Raw genomic sequence first — 18239 nt, 5'->3', positions numbered from 1 at the left:
TTAGTTTTCGTCGATATTATTTTCAATGTTCGTATCAAACTATTTAACGGTAACCTGTAAAAATTGCTCCTTTCCATCACCTTGGCAACCAATTGTATACAAAAATGTATCAATGACGTTTTAATTTTTTAACTTATAATTTCCGACATTCCATTCTTGATCGTTGCTGACAATAAAGATCTAAGAAAATGAGTCAGCAAATAAAGTTTATTATCCAGGAACTGAATAAAGAACCGTTTAATAAGAAGTTTAACTTAATCAGTTTTGATTCATTGCGAACCGATAATCTTTTACAGATTCTGAATGATGTATTTTCGGAAGTGGATCAAAAGGTTGGTTGGATTTCATTGTAATCTATTTGACTGTTTTAAAAGAAACTAGTAGCTTACATAGTATAACTTCTTATAATTATTTTATTTTCAAAATGTGTCAAGATATCATGCATTTTTACCACCTGAAACAGTTAACTATTTACTGTTGGATCTGGGGGAGGGGGCGTCAAATGATGGCACCAAAGCACAGGTCCAAAAGGGATTGTAAGACGCTTGACAAAAGAAGCTTAAATTTAGTTTGGAAAATAGGCTGGGGGCTATCCCTCTCACCAAACGGTTGCCTAAAATTGGGTTTTTTAAACTTCAGTTTTTTAGAATATCCTCGAGAGGGACCACTTCACCCCACTTTCCCTAAGAGAGAATAAAATTTTCTTCAGTTTCAAAAAAGACTTTGGTAGGGAACACCAAACCTCTCGTACCCTCTTTCTCTTATCATAATGAAACTGAATCTAAAGTACCATTCTTAAGACGTAAATTTCTGAAAAAGTTACGCAGAAGAGTCATCTAACGTCACTTTGGGTGACATTAGGCCATGGACACCCATATTGGAGAGTAAGTGGGGATCAAGCCCCCCCTCCCCCCCCCCCCCCTAGAAAGGAGAACTTCCTTGCTTTTAGTACTTTTTTCTTTGCAAAAATGCAAAAACATTTCTTCTACAGCCATTGATGAATAAGTTATTTAAAATGTCAAATTTTAATAACTCTAATCTGTACTGATATCGGTTTCCATGGGAAAATATCATGTTAAACCGTGGGCAAAATATCTGAGCCTCCCCACCCCCCTACAATTTTCATATATGGGCATGCTTTGCATTAAGGCATTTTTCTATTGGTACTATAAGGAGCGTACCATTGTAGTTTTTGAACTGTAACCTTGAAACATTTTTGAACTCGGGATAGGGAGACCCGAAAGCTTCTCAATTTCCTCAATGTGTTCAAAGAGTCTAAAATATTGCTTTCAAACATTTCTGCCTAGAAGCCCACAGCTTCCTCAAATCAGTCTGGACTGAACTGGGAACAAAGCCACCATTTAAAATAAAGTTCAGTTTCAAAACAAAATCCTGAATTCCATTAATAATGCTGTCAGCTGAATTAAACTAAATTTTAAATGTGACTATCCCATGTTAGACATAGATATTTAAATTTTTTGAATGTCATAAATGATGGAATTAAAATATCTTGGAACTAGCAAAATTGGGGAAACCACTGCTGGTATTGCTGTTTCATTTTTGTTAATCGTACCTCCTATTTTATTTTATTTTTAATTTTTTATTTGGGCTTTTTACTTAAAACAGCTAATTTTTTATCATTTGGCAGATTTTTGTTTTCACTTTAATGCAATTTTTTGTCTTGTTTTGTTTTGTTTAAAAATTAAAACATTAAATTTTAAATTTCAGCAATATTGATTTGGGAAATATTTGTCAATCTGATAAGTATCTTGTTTTATACAAATACAAATGTGGCGACCAACAGCAGGCTCTGCACCCAGCTAGGCTAGTCCTAGTCAATTTATTTGTCCCCAATGAAGATCTATGTCCCTCTTAAAGCTATCCACCCCTTTGCTCATTACCACCTCTTCCAGTAAACTGCTCCAAGTGCCCATGACCATACTAAAACAGGGCTGGATTTAGGGGAGGGCAGGGGAGACTACTGCCCCGGAGCCTCCACATCAAAGGGGATTCCACAATAAATTTTTTACAAAATATCCTAACTTTCACGGGTCAGCAAATTTTACGTTTTTTCTCCCAGACTTTTTTTTTTTTTTTTTGTATTTCTACAAAGAATGCTTGCGCAAAAATAATAATATTAAATAATATTATTGCTATATCAGAAAGCCCTGATTGCAAGTATCCATTTACTATCAATTTTTTATTTAATCAAGCATTTCAGTAGCAATATATTTTTTATTCATTTAATTTGTAATTTGAACCTATGCGTTAAAAAGAAATAAAGTAAGTTTTAAAAAATCCGAAAAATGGTCAACTTTGCAGGTCATCCTTACAACTTCTTGCTTCTTGAGCTCAAAAATTAAAAAATTATTTGACGAAATGACTTGAATGGAAATTTTTTAAATCGAAAATATTGGATATATACATATATATCAAAATATTCGGATATATATCAAAGTATTGGATGTTTTCGAAAATATAATTATCTTTGCAAATCCTGATTCGGGGCCTCCACTCCTTTGTTCCCTGCGGCCTCCACACTTCCAAATCCGGCCCTGTACTAAAGTAGTAGTTTTTCCTAATTTCCAGGTTAGTCTGAGATTTGAATAGTTTAAAACAAAAACCCCTCGTCATGCTTTCGGTGCAAAAATTTAAACCATGAACAACTTTCATTTTGATAAATTTAAACAACTGAATCATGTCCCCTCTGACTCTTCTGACAAGTGTAGAGCAAAAGTTTTTAAACTCGCCAATTGTTTCACATTATGAAAATTTCCACTTATAAATTAGCTGTTTTGTTTTTTTCTTTTTGCAATTTGTTTTCAATTATGTTATGTTTCTTTGTTAGATGAAAGTGGACATTAGAGCAGAAGATCCAGAGCAGATGGTTCTTAAGAGCCTAAATTTCTTAAGATTATTAAAATATAAACCACCAGAAACAATGGAAATGTAAGTAAAAATTTTCTCAATAAGTATATTTTAAAAATAGCTGATGCTTTGAATTATTATATTTTTTACAAAATATTTTATTTTGATTGTTAGTGCCAGATCTAGAGGAGGGCGCAACAAGCAGGGGTCAAGACCTATCATTTAGGGGGGGAAACTGTTGTTATGAATAAAATTTTGTAAAAGCCAAAAGTACTAATTTTAAAATGAAATTTTGGTAGAAATTTTTTTTAGATACATAATTTTGTTAAAGGGCTGCATAGCCAACCAATATGCATGTGAATCAACTTCTGATAATTTTTTTTCTTTAGTTTGATGTAAAAAGTTGACGATGAAATGCAAATGAAAACGAAACAGGAGAAATCAGATGATTAAAAGATTTTTACATTAAGATCAGCTAAGTTATCATTCCTTCAATGACCCAGAATGACCACAGAACTTGAATGCTTCAAATAGTTTGAGACATGGTTGCATGAATTATTTGCAAAAATTTATTGTAACAGATAAATTGTACGTATCAAAAAAATATAGTAGAAACTTATTGTTTTCTAAATTGATAAAATAATTAGTGATGAAATAATGAATACAGTAAAACCCATCTAATCTCTTTTTTTTTTTTTTTTTTTGGTCCCCAATAGAGGGGTGTCCTTAGGACAGGGGTTTAATAATGTTATTTTCATTGGAATCGGGGAATTAAAAGTTGTCCCCACTTGAAGGGTGTTTGTCAGGAGGAGTTTTACTGTATAAGATTATAATATTTAACTTTAGAAAAAATAATTAACTAAACTATAAATAAACATTTGTGATAGAAGATATATTTTTGCAGGAGTGATTTCAGGCAAGGTTTAGTAACTGGAGAAAAATCAGTCATATATCATATACTGGAATGGATTCTTCATCGAATGCCTGAACTTAAAAAACGAGCCTATTTAGCTCAATTTCTTGTAAAAGTTGAACTGCCACCTGATATCGAAGGAGATGCTGACATACAAGAATTATATGAACAGGTATGATTGTATTAATTGACAGTTTAGCGATTATATACAATGCAAAAACTGTTTTAAACTTTTACTCTTATTCTTACATTTAATACTTTTAGTATGAAAGCATTATTGAAGAATTCAAAGAAGTTCATAAACAATATGAAGCTCTGAAATCAAGTAGTTTTTCTACCCAAGAAATTCGAAAAGACTTGGAACATATGGAAGAAGAAAGAGACCAATTAATTAAAAAGATTGACAGGCTTAAAATGAAGGTAATACTGTTACTTGATGATTTTAATTTCTAAAATTTAGTTGGAACTATATTCATATTACTTTTATTACAATTGCGTTCATTTATAGTGAACTTATAGCTACAACCTATAATTAAAAGCTTCAATTTCCCCTTCACCTTTTTCTGTGACCTTTATGATTAACCTTTTCATAACAAAATTACGGTATGGATGTAACAGAATTTTTATTTAGGTCCTTTGACTTTGCTATAAACAGGTGCGACTGTATATTGAAACTAAAGCCTCTTAACTTTTTTGTGTTTGATTTTAAATTCATAAAATTTATTCAAATCTTTATCTATACTCTTAACTAAATTACTTATAAATGAATTAACTATGATACTGCTTTTGAGTAAATAAGTATTATAAATCAAAAAGCATCCGAACATTTTATTTTTATTGTTTTTACAGTAGAACACCGTTATAATGCACACCTTGGGACCAGAGCTTTTGCGTCATGCAGGTTTTGGCGTTATATAGGTATTTCACAAATTTTGAAACTAATGTTCAGAATCTGTCTATATATTAGAACTTCAGAAGGGGTTTTATCTGCAATGAGTAGTAAAGCACTAATTATAGAATTAGTCATTCACAAATAAATAAGACACAATCAAAAGAAAGTGAATTATGTTGCACTTCTGGTAGCTTCATGGTTTGCACGAAAGCTGCAATTTCAAAAGCCATCTGGTATTTTCTCTTTACTGTGAATAATAGTTTTCATTTAAAAGCTTTGAATTATAATGGAAAACTGTTTCAAAATTTAATTAGCCTAGCAATTTTTATGTTTGCAAGGCAAAACAGGAGGATTTTTTAAACTTCAAAGCCTATTGTTTACTTTTGAAAAATTGTGTGGTTTATAGAGAATTGCGTTATATAGGTAGACATTATAAAGGTATTCTACTGCACCATATTTATTTTGTATATGTTTTTCCCTGAATTGAAAATATGAACCACTACGGCAGGTTTGATCAAAGATTATTCAAACAGTGTAAATTCTAACCATCACTTTTTCTCCCAAATAATTCTTTGTTAGCTCATTAATTGTCTTTATTTCAGGTTGAATCTCATCCAAATGTAGAATCCATGCTATCTGTTGCTAAAAGTCTGAGGGAAGAAAGAGACTTAGCCGAGAATCTTAGAAGGCAAAAAATAGAACAAAAAAATGCTGTGAGTTGTTCAATCTAGAACATTTAGTATTATTCATGAATGCAATAGCTGAATGAACTATTAAACATTACATGTTATTTTCTTTTAACAATTCTAAATTTATTAATTACTTTGGTAAAGCATAGAAAGTAAAAATTTTTTTATTTAAATGTCTTTATTTCTTTTCTCTAACTTTTTGTATAAAATATTACAACTGTAATCCTCCCTTCCTTGTATTTACAGCTTACCCATGCTGAGCAAAAAATTCAAAGACTTAATCAACAATTGAAGGAACTAAAAATGTCAAGCCTTGAAGCAACTCCTGACAGTAAATTTTTTTTTTTTAATATTTTTAAATTATGAGCAATTCATAGTTTTTTTCAAACCAGGGCAATTCTTGAAACTGCTATATTTACCAATCTTCTCCCACACACAGCAATCAGGTGAATTTGCCAGCAGGCGCAAAGGCCTTGGTTTGCTCCCCTTTAGATCCGGCACTGACAGTTCAGGAATTTTTTAGTTTATGTAATTTATATATAATGAATTTCTTATCAAAACCAACTCAAACCCCAAAACTTTTTTTTTAAATATATGATGCTTTTTCATGGACACTAATGATGCTACAAAGTGATTTTGAGCACATCCAACTCAACCAGGTAGAAAATGGCTGTCAAAAATCAGTTTTCTTTGGAAAGAAAAAAAAAGCCTTATGCTTGAAAATTTGTCTCCCGTAAAATGCTTAAAAATGAATTGAGCCAGTTTTGATACTAAATGCCTCAATAATGTAATATTTATTTTAGTAAGAAGTAATTTTATATACATTTGAGTAAAGCATGATGTGCAGTTTGAAAATTTTCAATTAATGATAATGATTACTTAATGACTCTAGTATAACTAATTCAAGTAATGGTAATGAAAAGTTTCAATTAATGATTTCAATCAGATTATACCAACGGCCCCTTAATACTAATGCCTATCGCTTTCTTGCTTTGAACATAGAGCAAAAGTGATCCCAAATCAAGGGAATGAAGGTAAGTAAATTTTGGTACAACTGCTACTGCCATCTATCGAAGGTATTCGAAATTAATAAAGGAGAACATAATTGGTTAATTTATAAATTTAAATTTTGAAATTAACCAATTACCAATTCAATTTGAATTGTTTGGATCCATTACCATAGAAACGAGTTCTTTGCATTGCCGCCAGGTAGCGTTGCCAGTTTTACCGGAAGTGAAGTCAACGCATGCATTGAGCCTTGGCGGAAGTGCACTTTTTGATGCAATTGGGATAGGCATTTAGTATTTAGGGGACGTTGATTGTACAGAGTCTGCCAAAAAATTGTATTGACACTTTGTGGAATGAAAAGTATTACTTACATTTTTTTTTTTTTTTTTACGTTTAAATATTGATCATACTCTTCAGTTACGCTCATTGTTACTTTAAATTTTCAAAATGTTAGGCATTGGTGGCTAGATATATAACGAAACAACAAGCAGTTGCGGAAACAATGTAATGCATAACATTGACTGACATAGTGTTACCGAGTGCTCATCGATCCGTTATGTGTTTGTGATCAACATTTTGATCATTTAAAGTAACCATTAGCTGAACTGCAGGTTGAACAACATGCATGATCAGTATTCAAATGAAAAATAAACCCATAAGTAAAACTTTTCATTCCTTAAAATGTGTATATTTTTCTGAGAGACTAATTTAGGGAATGCACTTTGCATAAATTTCTCTCTTAATGTCTTAGTGCTTCATTTCATTGCCTTAAAAAAGTAGAACAGTACATGACATTTTGATATCATATTAAGACTCCGGTAGCAGATTATTGCAGAATTTTAGCAAGTCTGCTATTTCTGAACTGGAATGATTTTTGTATTTATTTATTCTAAAAAAAAAGTTTGATTTCTGCACAAATTGGATGTTCTAAATGTGCTTAATGAGAATGTGTCAATTTACCATGGAAAAATCTGAAATTGGTTACCTTGGCTCTGACTGAGAAAGATTCTCCCGATACATTGAAATCCTCAAGCATCGCAATGATTCGGTGACTGAAGAATCACTCAAATATATATATTTTTTTTAATTCTGGAACTCTATTAGAGAGTAGTTTAATGTTCACAGCAAAAATGAAAAACAAATTGTGAACAAGCTGCTCATGAGGGCAGGCTCTATTCAATTTTGATTTTTTGCAATTTCTAAAAACAAGTATTTCTGTTGAACAATATGCATGAGACAAAGGATTTACTTGTGAGTGATTTCATAGGTATATCTTTTTTTTTTTAACTTTTTTATCCCACATTTGAATTTTACAACCAGACATTTTGGTTCAAGTTCTAGCAGCTATATGACTAGTTCACTAGGAAAATTAGTGCACACAGAAATGAAAACTCTGGCTGTGATACCAGATGTGTGAAATTGGCCGTTTTGAAGTCAAAGACCTAACACTTGGACTGATTGATGTTCTTTATTTATTTATTACTCATTTCTGTATCAGAAGCTTGTGATGAAAACTCTAATATATTTAATACTAAACATGGTGAGAGCATTTATAATGCTTAATGGTCTTCCACTAGGCTACAAAAACATTCGAAAAATTTCAGAAGCAGCTTAGTTCGAAAAATCTAGCATTCTATATCATAGATATTTTTAATGTAACCATGTTTCTAATACAAAGTTACTATACCCACACCTTTGTCTTTTCTCTTTTATATTTGGGACTTTTTAACCGATGTTTTAATCATATTTTTTAAATTTTGCATTTTACTTTCAGGCATTCCTTGTTGATGATTTATAATAAGTGTTATGACTAATCCAATGTTAGTTTACATTGCGCACTATTTTTTTTTACCCCTTGTTGTTTTTAATTTTCAATTTGCATCGTAGACTGTTGAAAAAAAATTCTTCTACTAGTATTAAGACTAACTAAATGATGCAGCTTTTACAATGATTTTCAACCTACTTATTGCATGTTTTCAATGTTTAAAGCATAATATGTCTCTTTATATTTGTTTTAACAGCTAAATGTTTCTAAAAATATGTAAAAACCTACTGAAAGTGTTGCAAGTTTTATGACAAAAATACCAATCATAGGAAATTTTGCTCTTTGATAGATTGATTTTGAATTATAAAATATAACTCTTATATATTTTTCGAATTTCTTAGCTCTTGTTCAAAAGCTTGAGGAAAGCATAAAAGTTAACTCTTATTTGGTGAAAGAAAAATTACCTAAAGAAATAATGTCTCATAAAAAGTACATTGCTGATTTACAAAAAATAGTATCTCAACCAGCCTTAAGTCGTTCTGATTTGGAAGAAATAAACAGCAAGGTATGGGGCTGTTTAAAGTTAATATAATTTCAAATACTGTTCAAAATGTTTTCCATACATTTATATTCAGAACTTATTTTATTTTAGATTCAAGAAGTGAATAATGAAATTCAAGATTTTATAGAGAATCGCTTAAAAAATAACAATCCTATTGATGATAAGCTAACACTTTTTCGACAGCAGGTGGGTTACTTATGTTTTTCATTATTATTATTATTATTATTTCATTTTAACTATTTTATTAATGGCAAATAAATTTATGTTGATAAGAATTTTTAAGTATTGTTTAATGTAATCTTATTTGAATTACATTTATTAGATCTGTCACTCAAACTAGTTTTAGCATGATAAATATCTGCAATTTAATTGAGTACTGCTAATGTAACTTCCGAAGTTTGCAAAAGAAATAATAAATATGTGTATAAATTATTCTCTCAAAACTAAATATGTAGAAATCTATGTCACATACATAGTATATGATACCTAAAAACTGATTGAGTAGATTTTTTTTTTCTTTTCTACAATCTTTTTTTTTTTTTTTTTTTTTTTTTGCACCTATATATTGTTGTTGTTTTGAATAGTAATTCTCGTTATTTTGAATTTTAGGTGTCCATCTTATCTCACAAAAAGGAACGAGCAGCAGAAGAATTAAACTCAGCAAGAGCACATTTAGCTGAATTGCAAGCACAGGTTTCAACCAAAAAATCAGACAGTAAAGGGATTGAAGGAGAATTTTTGAAAGGAGATGAGGTGTTTATCGTGTTTAGCATTCATTTAGAGTGCATAAGTTTTGTTAAGATAATAACATTTTGAATTATTACTAAATTTTCCTTAATTGTTTTTTTCAAATGATTTTAATTATCAAATTTTGAGTTGCATGAAGTGCATATAAGTCAGGATACTTGTTCTTTCACATCTATAGCCATTAAATTGCTTTTTAGAGAAAATAAACCAAAAAAAAAAGCATTCATTTTATCCATGCTTTATTTTAAAGGATAAATTTGACAGTTGATGTAAAAAAAAAACTATTCTTTTATTTGTGATATGCATTAAAAAAAAGTGAATAAAACTTACTGATTATAAATAAAACTTTGTGCCGTAAGTTAAAAGCATTATAACTATGATAAAGTTCTACAAATAGCAATATGAATTGCAGACACATACTTCAAGGTTGTAAGGACCTTGTACCCCTTCTCTTTCTCTCTCTCTCTTTACAGCAAAAAACTGAGCTTTTGGATGAAAAGACATGCTCTTAACCACAAAGCATTTGTCTTCAATTTATATTGTTCATTGTGCTATTTTAAGGTTGCCATTATCAGTGACGCATCTAGAATTTCAGTTTGGGAGAGGGGTTAGCTATTTTTTGGCTTGTGTACAAAACTATCTATAAATAACATATTAATTAGAGAACAGGTTATGCAATGTCTGCTGTTACTGGGTGAGTTTAGAATTTGATTCCCTGGATTTTTTTTTTTTTTTTGTAATTGATCACGGCTCATACAAAAGGAAAAAAGATCAAACGCTACCACGTTTGTACAAGATTTTTATACTTTGCTGTATTAAATTAAAAATAAATTGACTAAAAGAAAATCCAATTTAAATTTATAAAATCCCTTTTTTACTTTAAAAAAATCGTCCATGGTTAGTAATTTGTGCTAAATAAACAGGTCTAAATAAACATGTGAAGTGGGAAACATAAAATCGGAGCTTTGACTATATTTGCATTCACCATAACATTTGTGCTGAGATGAGTTTAAATTCTGGCATAAAAGAATTTCAAAAATAAACAACATGAAAAATCAGTATTTTTTTTTCTTTCTTTTTTTTAGACTCCCAACATTTTGTTGAACTTTGTAATTACAGTAGGGGTGTTTGTGATCCAAAAACTTTGAGTTGCCGTTTCCAAAAATTTTAGGCTAACATATTCTAAAACTGAAAAGTGTTTTTTTAAATGGACTTTTTCAATGATTTTTGTATTATTTGAAGAGCATTTATAGGGGGAGGCCAAGTTTCCTCATAGTTTACAAAATTGACAGTCTTCAGAAAATTTTACTTAAATCCACTATTACCTCTAAATTACAGATTAATTTTAAATTTTATATAAGAAATGGTATATACAGCAAACCCTCATTTATCGGGACCCTATTAAACCAGACTTTGATTAATCTGGACAGCCATTTAGATGTGCATACTGCGTAAATAAAAGCCAAGTTAATGCAATAATGTATTTTTGTAGACCTGGGCATCGGGATAGAGAAGCTGACGTCCAATAGCGTTTATATTTCATTCAAAATACAATTTTTCTGTGTACAGTAATTTGTTTATGTACCTCGACTCAATTTATAGGTTATTTTGTTTAATCCATACTTTTATTAATTCATACCCCCTGGATCTCTAATAAGTCTGAATTAATGAGCTTCTATTGAAAATACATATTTCTCTAGTACTTTGTGAAATGTTACACAAATTTTTTGTTAGTCACTGAATTGTAAGTTTACTGTGTAACAATTTGAAAAAGTTTTATCATCTCTCTCTTTCTCTTTTTTTTTTTTTTTTTTTTTTTTTGTAGTTTAAGAGATACGTCAACAAGCTTCGAGGAAAGAGTAACATTTATAAGAAGAAACGACAAGAGCTAGCAGAATTAAAAACTGAATGTGGAATATTGTCTAGAACAGTTGATATTCTACAACAAAAAGAATCAGCCCTAACTAAAACTTTAGTAAGTAAAAGCATACGAGTGCAAATATATATTGTTTCAATGTCAATATAAAAATCAAGTATACGTAGTCCATCTGGAAAATAATTTCTAATGAGATTTCAACCATTCAGCGAGTAGGGACAGGCATTTTCGTTAACCTTGTTTGTATCTACAATACAAGCCATGCTTGATAGAGCAAAATACAGTGAAACCTGTGTATAACGATACTGTCTATAACGATAACCTGTCTATAACATTCTTTTTTAGGTCCCAACAGTATTGTTGTAGATAGTTTTTACTGTATTGCCATCATGTTCTGTATGAAACTTTTCCCATAATAAAGAGAGTTTTTGTCGATGATTCTTTAACGGATGAGCAAGTTTTCTGTTACATTCTAAGGGATTTTTGAAGGCTGTGAAGAAGTCAGTGAAGAACCCTGCTCTGGGAAAGCCATCACCACCACCACAGACGAAATATGTGACTAAAATCTTGAACTCAGGGGCTGATGAGTATTCCCTTATAAACATTAAACATTCCTAAAAGTACTGATCAAGAGATAGTGATGAATATTTTGCAGGTATGAAAACTGCACTTACCTGGTGACTAGTCTCTTGGTTGATATTCAAAGGTGTCAACTATTTCCCTGTCGTCACCTCAACTTATTCTTGTTGCTCTACTTGAAAATTAACATCAGAGGGCATCATTTTGAGCTATTTGACAAAGCCAAAAAGACTTGCACCCACGTTCTTTAGGACGTTCTGTAGAAGGTCAACCATGACTCCTTCAATGCCTGGAAATCTGGCTGATAGTGATATATCAGGCACTCTATTTTGAAAACTTTATATGTATCTAAATGGTTGGATAAATACAGGGTGTCCCAAAAGGTCGTTTACAAACTTAACATGCTGGTCTGCCATATCATGATGAACAAGATTTACATAGTAACATAAGTTCGAAAATACAATGCTGGCACACTACATACACACAAAGTCAGACACTAAAGGATGCACAACATGTCACATATTTATTACACAAAGACGATGTTACGCAACATTTTAGTTTTCAAGGAAGGCTTATAGCTGTTATTGAAATTTGCTGCCTTTAGCTGTCATACACGCGTCACAACGACAAAGTACCGACCCTTGTAATAACGATCCATTCGGACAAGATTTCATCGATCGCTGCGTTGTCGTTGTAACGTGATTATGAGAGCTGACAGGACGGAAATTTCATCAACTACTTTAAGCTTTCCTTAAAAATTAAAATGTTGTGCAAAACTGTCTTTTTGTAATAGATATGCGACATGTTGTGCATCTGTTAGTGTCTGACTTTGTGTCTTTGTGTGCATGTAGTGCACCAGCATTGCGTTTGGGAACACATGTTCCTATGTAAATCTTGTTCATCATGATATGACAGACCAGCATGTTAAGTTTGTAAACGACCTTTTGGGACACCCTGTACATGTCTTGCAATCAACTCACTGCCATTACTTTCCAGACAGACTGTGTACACATATTTTACAACATTAACACCTAATATGATGAAGTCTTTTAACCTGACTTTTCAGTTCATATTAAAATTTCAGATGCTTTATTTTTCTCTTTTAAATATTTTTTGTGTATTTGTTTTAAAGCTAATAAAATTATTGCAACAAAAAGCATGCTTATTGTCAACTTAGGCTAATATTGCAACAGCAATTTTAACATAATCCCTAAAATAATATTATACTATTTTGTTTTAAATATTCAATATCTGTTTTAGGCTCAACTTGAAATGCAAAAGGGTGTTAGTGGTTTTCATAATGCCCAGGATGAATTGGAAAAAGTGTCTTCCCTCAAAGCAGAGTTAGATGAAAAAAAGGGACAAACTCTTGAAGAAATGTCAGTCATGGTCCAGAAACTAAATATGAAAATTGCTGAGAAGAAGGCACGTTTAGCACCAGTCATTAAAGAGTTAAGACCACTTCGACAGCAATGCCAGGTAAACACAGAATTCTTGATTTTTAAATAAATTTTAGTCAAACATCATTCTTGATATACCATAAATACAATACAGTACCGCTCCCTTTATAAGTTGTTCATTTATTTGTTGTTTTATTATGGTCTGGATTAAATTGTATCTATTATGGTGAATATTTTTCTTTTAATACAATGCAAAGCTTTGGTTATACAGTAGAGCCTCGATTTACTGGCCTTCGATAAAACAAGGTTTCTATTAAGCAAGCCGATAATGAAGTTTTTTTTTTTAATAATGAATTTATTAAATTGATAAATTTTCAATTCGAAGATAAAAATATTTTCTGGGATTTTTTTTTTTTTTAATATTTAACTTGGTACTGTTAAAAAAACAATTGACTTGTAAAAACTTACCACAACTTATTTCCCATTTTAGTTTTTTAACTGTAAAACATTACTTTTTATATGTTCAACTTTTGAAAATATTCTATTGTTTTTTTAATAACTGCATTTTAAAAATTTGCGATCCTGACAAATATTTGATACAAAGTTTCTACTAACCCTAGCGGTCCCAACTAGCTCAGATAATCGAGGTTCTGCTCTATGTTGTTTTCTCTCATTAAACTACTCAAATTTCAACTTAATTTTTCTCTTTCCTATCAAATGTAAACTATTTGTAGAAAGTAGAAGTCATTGACATTGGTTCAGTAAAATGGTGAATGGACGATGAGAGGGCCAGTTATAGGTCCTTTTACCATATTTACAAATACAAATACAAAAGTGACGACCAGCAACAGGCTCTGGGCCCAGCTAGACTGGTCCTAGTCAATTTACAATCCCCAGTCATAGTAAATTTATTCAGACTGTTTTGATTGATAAACACTTCATTCCCTAATTTCTGTCTTCAATCGCATATGCCAGATCTAGGGGGCTTCAAGCCAAAGCCCATTCCAGGACTTCTGGAAAGGTGGGGCAAATTCGGTCTACATCTATGTTTTTCCGTTGAAACTCGATATAAATTCTTGAATGAAGATGGGTAAGAGAGGCGGTTAACAAGATTTGTCCAGTTTCAGAAAATTTGATGAACCCAAGTTTTTCTCTATGGAACTATTTATAATTCTTGAAAACCTAAAATGTTCTGGAAATTGGGGGGGGGGGGGAATTGGGGAATTTATTCTATATAAGGGCAAATATAGAAGTTTGGAATCTTACCAAACTTCTATATTTGCCCTTATATAGAAGTTTGGTAAGACCTCATTTGGAGTATGCTGTTCAGTTTTGGTCTCCTTATCTAAGAAAGACATTAATGTATTGGAAAGGGTTCAAAGGCGAGCTACAAGGCTAATAAATGGACGTTCTCACTTAGACTATGATTCCAGGCTTAGAGGGTTAAAAATGTACAGTCTTAAGCAAAGAAAAGACCAAGGGGACATGATTCAGCTGTTTAAATTTATTAAAATGAAAGATGTTACAGGGCTGAAGTTTAGCACTGAAAACAGGACTAGGGGTCATTGTTTTAAGCTATTTAAATCTCAGGCTAACATGGATGTTAGGAAAAATTATTATTTTAGCAGGGTAGTGGAACCTTGGAACAGCTTACCGGAAGAGGTGGTAATGAGCAAAGGAGTAGACAGTTTTAAGAGGGCCATTGATCTTCACTGGGGATTGTAAATTGACTAGGACCAGTCTAGCTGGGCCCAGAGCCTGTTGCTGGTCATCACTTTTGTATTTGTATTTGTAAATGTCAAGCGCTTTCACCATTTTAAAAGAATATGACATACAGAATTAACAAAAAATAAATTTTGAAACAAGCTAATCATTCCAGGTTTCAGCTATAACACACAAAAATAGATAATCTTTGACACATCTTATTACAAAGTCACAAGGAGCAGGAAATATTATCCTATTTTAATACTCATATAAAGATCATCTCACTATATCTAGAATGATTAAGTAACTGCTAATGACCATAGTTTAAAACTTTCTTTTAGATCAAATATATTATTAAACTGTTTATTTATATTCATTAACATGTTATTGATATTCCCCTACAGGATATGTCTTTTGAATATGAGCAGAAAAAACAGGCATATGATTCTTGCGCTTTAGGCTTGGAAAGCAATATTTCAAAAATTGAACAGGTATGATTTAAAACAGCCTAGTTTACAACTTAAAAATAATTAAATTTTATATTAAATCAATTCATATTAACTTAGGAAGTGAATACATACAAAGAAGAAATAGCTGAAGCTGAGCACCGTTATCATACATTAAATGTTGAGCTCCACATGCTTGAAATTCAGAATGAAAGAGTATCAGAAGAAATCAAATCCTATGTATCCAGCGACGCAGCAGACAAGAAAAAATCGATCAGGTTTGTGCAAAATATTTTTTTAATTTTCAATAGCTAATGTTCATAGAAGTATTATTGAGTTTCTTCTGTTTATGAATAGCAATAATTATCGGATTGACTCAGATTAGCAGAAAAATTTTCAAGTCCATTTTATCCAGGTCCATACATAATGCAACTTTTCTATAATATTATATGTTTTTTGGTAATGATCAATTTTGGATAACATGCAGCTTGTGTATGCAATATGTATATGTGCACATGGGTATACAAGGTGAATATGAAAAGGTGGGCCAAACTTTGAGAAGCCATACAAAAGGCCTGGACAATTCACACAGCATTCTAGAATCAGAAATGCTTTCATCATCGAGTAGAGGGAGTTTGGAAGAACAAAAAAGTTTTCCTTTTAGGTGCCAATTGCATAAAATCAGCTAGTTGTAATACATTCATAATCCTTCTGTTAAACACTACAAATGTTAAAAAACAACCCTCACAGTGTAACCAGGGGCATCCCAAACTTAAATTTTTGGGGGGAGGGAAACTCTCAATTTGCTGTCTGAAACTCGACTTTGCATTGAAAAAGGGGTTTTCTTGCAATTCCAAAACATGTGTATGCAACAATTTTTCCATTTTTGCTTCAGTAATATTGATTTTATCCTCTAAAAACCATTATTTCAATGCATGCACTACTGTAAGAGAAAACCTTTGTACTATCCAACTCCCTCTATTACATTAAGAATTCATTTCTGACCCTGCAATGCTATTTGATTCCAAATTTTCATGGTATACTCATCACGTCTCAAAGTTCAGCCTACTTTATCAGAAGATTATGGTCATTTTCTCTTTGTTTTTTTAATTCTATCGATAAAAGACAGAAAATTAGAGGATTTTTCTTTTTTTGTGTGTGTATCGTACAAAAGTTGAACAATATTATCAACTAATTCTTTATCCAATGAAAAAATTTTAACATGTCAAATAGAAAAAAAATAAACATGTCGATTTTTTCTTGCATAATGGAATTATTTATTATTGTAGTAAATAATTATTGATCGATTTTTCTAGGGAACAATACAACAAAAACATTCAAGAGCAAGAAGCAAAAACTAAAATATATCGAGATGAACAAAAGGAAGTTAAGGAAAATCAAGCTTTTAATGAAAAGCAAATGATTATGTGGAGCAATCTACAGAAATTACTTGAGTGCAAGAAAAAATGTCATGAGCAAGAAAAGAATGCACATCGATCAATTAGTTCTGGCACAACAGATCGATTAGTATTATGAATTTGAAGTTAAACAAAATATAACCCTACTGATTTATTGTTATATTTTAATACAAAGAAACAGCATAACACTTTTCTTTTTTTCTTATGAGTTATGCACTACATGCTGTTTTGTAATTAGTTAGATATTATACTTTGCATAGAAATTATATATTAAAAAAAAATACTATATAGAATAAATATTTTTTGAGAAATATAATACTGAGAGATATATCAAATGTGTTTTGTGGTTTTTTGCCAAAATATCTTTTTATGAATATAAATTAAACACACATGAAATATATCCTCGTGTATTTATGGGAGGCATTAGTGTTATTTATGGGGTTAGATGTCTTAGTGTTGCTCTGAGGCAACGATATATTCAAAGTGTTACACATTGTAGTGCATACTTCTACCTGGAAACAAGTATTACTGTATGGCTGAATGTTTGAAGTGTTGATGTATAAAACTGGAGAGCATGTGTCTGGGCCTCAGGTTCAACTTTAACATTAATTCATCTTTCAATATCAGGTTGCTTTCTCCTAGCTTCAACGAAGTTACTATTATTTAATACACCCAATTTACACATTTCTAGAATATTCTAAACTTGTGTACAAAAAGTTTCTCTCAAGCTGAGAGATGTTAGTTGCGGTTTTGGGAGAGTAACTACTTTTTTGCTGTTTTGTCCTTTTCACTATAATTGTTCATGGCGTTATTTCTCTATAAGTTTACATTTGCATTCAGTAAGATGAATCATCGTTAGTGTAGATTATTTTGCTGACAAAATAATATTTTTGCCAGGTCAGTGACAAAAGCTGTGGAGAAAATGATAAAAACTGGAAATTAAGCAGGATTTTTAAAATGTACAAAATAGCAATAAAACTTCGTACACAATACAAATGAGACTGAAAACATACAATTAACACTTAATTTTATATTTCATTAATATTAATTTGATAATTAAAAAAATTCAAAATAATACTTGAACGATACCCAAAAACTGTTAGAAATAGGTAGTAATTGCAAAACCTGCCTTCTGTAATGGAATGTTAAAAATAAAAACAAAAATATGATCTGATATAATGGATTTAAGTGAATTTGAATGCAATTGAGCTATTTTATATAAAATTTTCATTAATAAAGTTATTGTTTAATATGAGGTTTTTACTACTTTTTATTACCATATTAATCAATATTAATCTCTTCATATTTCTATTATTCTGATAAACCCAAGTTGATATTACTTTTCTGTTAAATATTAAAGATAAACATTAGT

The 18239-nt window shown here is 31.0% G+C and overlaps 1 protein-coding gene across 1 annotated transcript; it reads left to right on the top strand.

Annotated features, from left to right (window-relative positions):
- Positions 1-106: 106 nt before the first annotated feature.
- On the top strand, positions 107-17169 carry LOC129222680 (intraflagellar transport protein 81 homolog). Its single transcript, XM_054857210.1, has 14 exons — positions 107-332; positions 2849-2949; positions 3773-3953; positions 4046-4201; positions 5276-5386; positions 5609-5693; positions 8537-8700; positions 8788-8883; positions 9307-9450; positions 11270-11419; positions 13160-13378; positions 15408-15494; positions 15570-15727; positions 16766-17169. Exons 1-14 carry the CDS (start codon positions 189-191, stop codon positions 16983-16985), a joined length of 2016 nt encoding a protein of 671 aa, XP_054713185.1. The 5' UTR covers positions 107-188; the 3' UTR covers positions 16986-17169.
- The last annotated feature ends 1070 nt before the right edge of the window (positions 17170-18239 follow it).

Source organism: Uloborus diversus, chromosome 5, assembly GCF_026930045.1.
Source record: "Uloborus diversus isolate 005 chromosome 5, Udiv.v.3.1, whole genome shotgun sequence".
In the NCBI taxonomy this organism is placed as follows: domain Eukaryota; kingdom Metazoa; phylum Arthropoda; class Arachnida; order Araneae; family Uloboridae; genus Uloborus; species Uloborus diversus.
Note: the sequence above shows the minus strand (reverse complement) of the source record. Positions and strands in the feature narration are given on the sequence as shown.

What these genes read in the sequence shown, in the direction of transcription:
- LOC129222680 (XM_054857210.1), top strand. Translation starts at nt 189, where the DNA reads ATGAGTCAGCAAATAAAGTTTATTATCCAGGAACTGAATAAAGAACCG. An exon ending in CCACCAGAAACAATGGAAAT is followed by an intron (nt 2,950 to 3,772) that starts GTAAGTAAAAAT and finishes ATATTTTTGCAG; the next exon opens with GAGTGATTTCAGGCAAGGTT. An exon ending in CCTTGAAGCAACTCCTGACA is followed by an intron (nt 5,694 to 8,536) that starts GTAAATTTTTTT and finishes CGAATTTCTTAG; the next exon opens with CTCTTGTTCAAAAGCTTGAG.